At 40.8% G+C, this 2,826-nt stretch overlaps 1 protein-coding gene across 1 annotated transcript; it reads left to right on the forward strand.

Annotated features, from left to right (window-relative positions):
- The first annotated feature begins 1,250 nt into the window (after positions 1–1,250).
- Positions 1,251–1,919, forward strand: LOC120359909. The gene has a single exon (XM_039459352.1). The coding sequence runs from the start codon at positions 1,251–1,253 to the stop codon at positions 1,917–1,919; it is 669 nt and encodes a 222-aa protein (XP_039315286.1).
- The last annotated feature ends 907 nt before the right edge of the window (positions 1,920–2,826 follow it).

A 2,826-nucleotide genomic window follows, 5' to 3' on the forward strand; every position in this document is an offset into this window, starting at 1 on the left:
CGTCTAAATTTCGGACGGATATTTGTAAAACCATGTGTGGTTGACATTCCGACCGCCTCAGTAAATCAATGCAGACTTTCAGTTCTTTTATCTCCTTTTCTTTTCTTTCTTTTCTGTTTTTTTTGTTTGTTGTTAAATTTATCCCACACTCATTATTTAATTGTCGAAACGATGGTTTCAAGGCGGGCGGTATGTTAAGAATCGTACACTATTCGATCATGTATTATTTATATATAATTCTCGTGCACGTTGATGATTTGGTATCGCACACGCTCGATCCACGCGTTCTGCTTCATAACAACACGCCTCGGTGCTCGCAGATTAATATTATTGTAAGAGTTGCCTATTCGTGTAACGTTTGATATTATGCTTAGTTCGGCATTCCTCGATAAATTCAGGCAGGCTTACCCGTATTCAAAAGCCGCTCGTTCGCATGATTTACGCGACAACAAGCGCGAACATTTTCTCACGTGATTCCCGCGTGGACATCACAAGCCTATACGCTATTCCCTCTCCCTTAAAAGCAGATTCGGGAGCGCCGCAGCTTTTCCATAGCTACCGATAACTAGATTCGGTCGAGATTTCATGCGAGCGAAACGCACGAGCGAGATAGTAGTAACGCTGCGGAAACGGTGATAGAATTTTAAGAAAACGCGAGTGAACAATGAACTCCGGGCCAGGATTGCTCGATCACAGCGAAATACCCGCGATTTGCGTGACTGCGCCGACGGATACATGAAGCAGTCGTAGCAGTAGTGAAAGAACTGTTGTACGCGAGGACTTGTTGCTGGTTGGAGTCACAATCTCAGTGCAACGAGAACTCAGTGATCCAGGGTGAACTGTCATTTATAATAAAGACGACTAAGACTCAAACTCATACAAATTCGTCGAAATTAATCAAGATCACCTGCTCCTACACTCATCCCGCTTTCTCGCTTTCACTCTCTCAATTCGCAGTTGCTCTCGCTCTCTCACATGCATGACTCCCGTCATTCACACGCTCTCCCGATACCAGTCGTACTCTCGCGCGGCGGGTATTTCGTATCGTCACAACGAAACCCACGCCAGGCTAAACTCATTTCGCATCGCACACCACGCGCTCTCTCTGAGTGACACCGGCGCTCTGTTCAACGATTCTCGTTTTTGAACAATATAAAATCAACGGTGTGGAAATTGATCGCAACAGAAACGTTGGAATCACTAGTACTTTAAAGAACTATGTATCTCTTACCTTTGACAAAGAAATGATAATGCAGAATGCCGGATGGGACATGTCGTCCACTCTGTGGGAAAATTATTTCAATTTTTGCGTGCCGCTAAATTTACTGCTGGGCTTTTGCGAGGATTACAAACGCATGGTTGTTAACGCGCGCCATGAATTAATTTTGATACGAGCGCGCAATGATAACAATTCTATTGTGGGAACGAATAGAACGACGGAACCGGAAATTGAATTGTTCAAAGTACAGTGGCGAATGCCACATGTTACGTTAAATGAAGTCAATAAATTGTCCATACTACGAGCTTTGGAAAGCTGGCGATATCTAAGTATGAATTTCTGTTCCTGGGATCTGTATGAGTACCCCTTGTTGCAGAGTACAACCAAACATTCGTGGGCTGTTAAAACTGTAACACAATTAGAAAAGCCTCGATTCGTTATCTTTGCACTACAGACCGGTCGCAAGAATATCATGTCTCAAGATGCTACTATTTTTGACGATTGTAATTTGATCAATGTGAAACTTTATCTCAACTCTGAATTTTATCCGTACGATGACTTGAATCTAGACTTTCGTAAATCTAGATACTCCATCCTGTTTGACATGTACCAACGTTTTCGTAAATCTTATTATGGACGTGATTGCTACGATACGCTGCTTAACGTGGTCACATTTCTGCAAAGAGGACTTTTACAGTGATTGATTGCTCGCGGCAAAACGAGTCCATCAAAAGTGCTACTGTGGACGTGCGCATTGAATTTGATTGCAAAGAAAATGTACCAGCGAGCACTACCGCCTATTGCCTTATCTTACATGATCGTGTAATTGAATACTGTCCATTGTCTAACGTTGTGCGCAAAATCATGTAAAATGCAGCGTTAGCAAATATCTTTAATAAAATATCAAGATATTTTGTGATATGGTACAGTCTCAAAAAATTACTTGTTATGGTTGTGCCAACATTTGTGGATCTGCAAGGATTCACCATTGGAAAAAAATTTATTGTAAAGGAAGTAGATATTGAAACAAGGAAACGTTCTTACGCATTACATTTTTACGAATTCCGTGCCATGGAATGCATTGACAAAATCCGAAAGATCTTGCGTTTCTTGGTTGGCTGCTTATCACCATGGATTACAATGGGAAGATGGAATAGTTCAGTATTCGAAAGCGAAGTACCTGATTTAAACAGCTGTATATAATAAAAACGATGATGGAGCTATCGCATACGTTAAAGGGCATGAAAAACGAAAATGGTTGAAGAATATACTTGATGTCAATGTAAGAAATAATGTTATCATCGAGACCGTGGATGCTGATTACGAAGACATTGAATCTTTAAATAATTTGGATACTGCAAACACTATACGATGTGCAAAACATATTAAGAATTGTGCTATGCAGAATGTATTTAAATTATACAATTATTGGTTACAACCATGGTGGAAGTAATAAGGTGTGTTCGTATTGCGAACACATTTTCGTCTGTTCTGCGCATCGTGACAAAAATCGTCCATTTTGAACTCATACAAACAGATTCTTGTGTCGGTGTGTTTCCGTGAGTTAGTACACAGTCAAAAGTGCAAAACATGGTGGACTTCTGTCA

Source organism: Solenopsis invicta, unplaced genomic scaffold, assembly GCF_016802725.1.
Source record: "Solenopsis invicta isolate M01_SB unplaced genomic scaffold, UNIL_Sinv_3.0 scaffold_352, whole genome shotgun sequence".
NCBI lineage: Eukaryota > Metazoa > Arthropoda > Insecta > Hymenoptera > Formicidae > Solenopsis > Solenopsis invicta.

Coding starts and splice junctions, on each gene's coding strand:
- LOC120359909 (XM_039459352.1), top strand. CDS start 1,251: ATGCAGAATGCCGGATGGGACATGTCGTCCACTCTGTGGGAAAATTAT.